The 2,804-nt window shown below is 46.8% G+C and overlaps 1 protein-coding gene across 2 annotated transcripts in view; it reads right to left on the bottom strand.

The window, feature by feature from the left end:
* SLC9A5 (solute carrier family 9 member A5) overlaps nt 1-2,804 on the bottom strand; it is a 21,880-nt gene that overhangs the window by 17,222 nt on the left and 1,854 nt on the right. For both annotated transcript variants that reach the window (XM_006909754.3, XM_025045367.1), the window contains exon 2: nt 2,752-2,804. This exon is cut by the window's right edge and continues 27 nt beyond it. In XM_006909754.3, coding sequence (XP_006909816.1) covers nt 2,752-2,804 — 53 coding nt within the window. The remainder of the gene's footprint in view (nt 1-2,751) is intronic.

The following is a 2,804-nucleotide window of genomic DNA, read 5'->3' as shown; positions in this document are numbered from 1 at the left end:
ACACACACACACACACACACACACACACGCAGGCCTTTAACCAGTCTTAGAAGGTTATCCAAGGTCAGGACCCCTGACCTTAGAACCAAAGAAGGAGAGAAGAAATTCAGGACTCCTAGAATCTCCAACCTCCCAGGGTTACAAATCCTCCACTGCAGCCAGTTGTCTGTTTCTTGGTGTTCCTATCATAGTAACCTAGGCCGCCATTGCTTGCTTTTTCCATTTCCAGAAATGCCCCCTTCTCTCTACTCTCATCCTCAGGGGACCTCACCTTTCTCTGGTTTCTCTTATCCATAGCTGTTAATTAAACCTCAGCAAATGCTACTCAGTATATTGTTATGTATAATATAGCTGTAAAAATCAGGGCCTCTGGAGCCAGGCTGCCTGGTTTCAAATCCTAGCTCATCTAGTTACTAGTTCTGTGAACTTGGAGCAAATAACTTCACCTCTTTTTCAGTTTTCTCAAGAACAAAATGGGAATAAAAACAGTAATTATCACATAGTACTTTTGTGAGGTTTAAATAAGACAAACTACTCAAAAGCACTCAGCCCAGTGCTTTATAGTAAGCACTCAATAAATGTCAAATTATTGTGTCCTATCTCCCTAACTAGATGATAATGCATATTATACCTCCTGGAAGCACTATGCTAGCCTAATGTGCTTTTTATAATATAGGCTCACCAAGGACTCAGTAATATAAAAAGCATTAGGTTTAGCAGTTAAAAAATCTCCAATTCTTCTGTCTCCATCACTTTCTAATTGTGTGATCTCAGGAAATTATTTAATTTTCCTGAATTTCAATTTCTGCTCCTGTAATATAGAAAAATACTCATCATACAGGGTGAGGATAAAATGATATAGTGTAAATGTGCTAGTAGGATGTCAGACACATAGCAGATTCTCAATAAATATTAATTAAATATGACTCTGGGGGAAAATAATAGCTCTTTACCTAGGAAAAGAGGAGGAGGTATGAAACAGGTTTCTAGCACTATTGCCACTTCTTCCTTTGTCCCCTAAAATAAATTCTTTCGATTTTCCCTTGGTTCCCAATTGCCTTGGGGTGAACACTTCTCACATACAATCCCTGGAGTGGTGGGTAGTAGAGACTTCTGTGTTAACCTGTGTGAAACCCAATGCCAAGACAGTGCCCTTTGGAAGCTGTAGCCAAAGGGCTTAGGACAGTGCCTGGCACATCGTGGGATCTATACAAAGATTTGTTGAATAAAAGTGGGGGGGGGGAATCTCCCAGCAATGAAGCTAGGGGAAGGTATCCCAAACATTCTACCTATCTTTCTCCTCCTCTCTAAGAAATTTTTTTTTTTTCTGACTGATGAGGAGGTTCTCTTGTCTTACCTCTAGAGGAGGTATCATCCAAGCTAGGAAAAGCACTATGATTTAAGGGGGAAACTACAGTGGTTGCTATAAACCCTAAATAAGACAAGAACCCTATTGCAGCTCACAGACTTCTCAGCAAACCCAATTTTGGGCTCCCAAAACTAAGGCTCCTCCCACCTTGCTCTCGTGGCTGCCAGGCCTAAGTTCAGTCATAGATCTCCCCACACACAGCCCTACTTTTTTTGGTCCCCCTCTCCTCTCCTTCAGAGACCCTATTCCAGCCTCATCTCCAGAGCATGCATCAACCCCAGCAATCTAAAACCCATCACCAAAGCCTGTTCTCTGACAGAACTAGGCTCCCTGAAGGCATTTCAAGCCCCATTTTCCATTATTAATGGGCTGCCACAGCAGAATGGAGAGCTCTCCAGTTCCTGCCCAGCCCCTTTCCCCCCAGCAGTGTCTGTGGGGAAAAAAGGGGGGCAAATTCTAGGCTGTGTAATTCCTACATGAAGACTGTATTAGTGAAACTGGAGTACAGGCTGTGCCAGCATAGATGGGGAGTGAATAGCAACGTTCAGCTATAATTAGTCACCCCCATAGCAGAGCCTGCACAACAGGGAGAAGGAGGAGGGTCTCTGGTGGGAGGAGGGACCACTGGCTGCTCAGAAGAAGGGAGGAGGAAGCAGAGGCAAGGAAAAGCAGTTCTATTCAAGGAAAGGAATCTGAAGCACACCTTCAAAGTGCAGACTGAAGGAGGTCGGATGTATGAAAGCATCTAGTGCAGGCAGCACATAGTAAGGCCCCAATAAACGGAAGTTTCTTCTACCCTGAAGTGGGAAGACTATAGACCTGAACTGGAGGGTTGGAGGGGCTGGTCCCAGAGCTAGTTACAAGAAGGGGGTATCTTTAGGGGAAAAGAGGAGGAGTAAGGGAAAAGTGGCAGTTTAGTATCCCAAGGGAGTGGACATTTGGACCTAGTATCCAGGGAAAACTGTTCCTCAGGACCAGGATGCCCGGGTTTGCCAGATAACACCATCCCCTCAATGTCCCCACACGTCCTCGCCGCTGACAGCGGTTTCTTGGCAGCTGGGGATTGGTGGAGAAGAGGGCAGCCCGAAGGGCTTACTGCAAGGGGAAGAGGGGAGCAGAGAAGGCAAAGGAGTCTAGGGATGAGGCCGGAGAGAGCTGGGGCAGCACTTCGAGAAGGCAAATCCCCAGAGCTCCCATGCAAGGAGAGGAGGGAGATCCACAAGAGGCGGCGCAAGAACTGTATGAGGAGCTCACAGTGCGAATTGTGGAATCACAACCTAAGTCCAGGCACTGTGCAAGAAGCCGGCCCGGATCTGGGGACTCGGGGCTGGGGGTGGGTCTGCTGCCCGCCACCAGCTTGAGGCTCTCACACATGCACTCACCGATTTTGGCCAGGCTGGCCACCAGGATCCATAGAGCTACCAAGTAGGGGGCC

This window comes from Pteropus alecto, unplaced genomic scaffold (assembly GCF_000325575.1).
Source record: "Pteropus alecto unplaced genomic scaffold, ASM32557v1 scaffold42, whole genome shotgun sequence".
In the NCBI taxonomy this organism is placed as follows: Eukaryota; Metazoa; Chordata; class Mammalia; order Chiroptera; family Pteropodidae; genus Pteropus; species Pteropus alecto.
The sequence above is the reverse complement of the archived record's forward strand: the minus strand, read 5'-3'. Positions and strand labels throughout refer to the sequence as shown.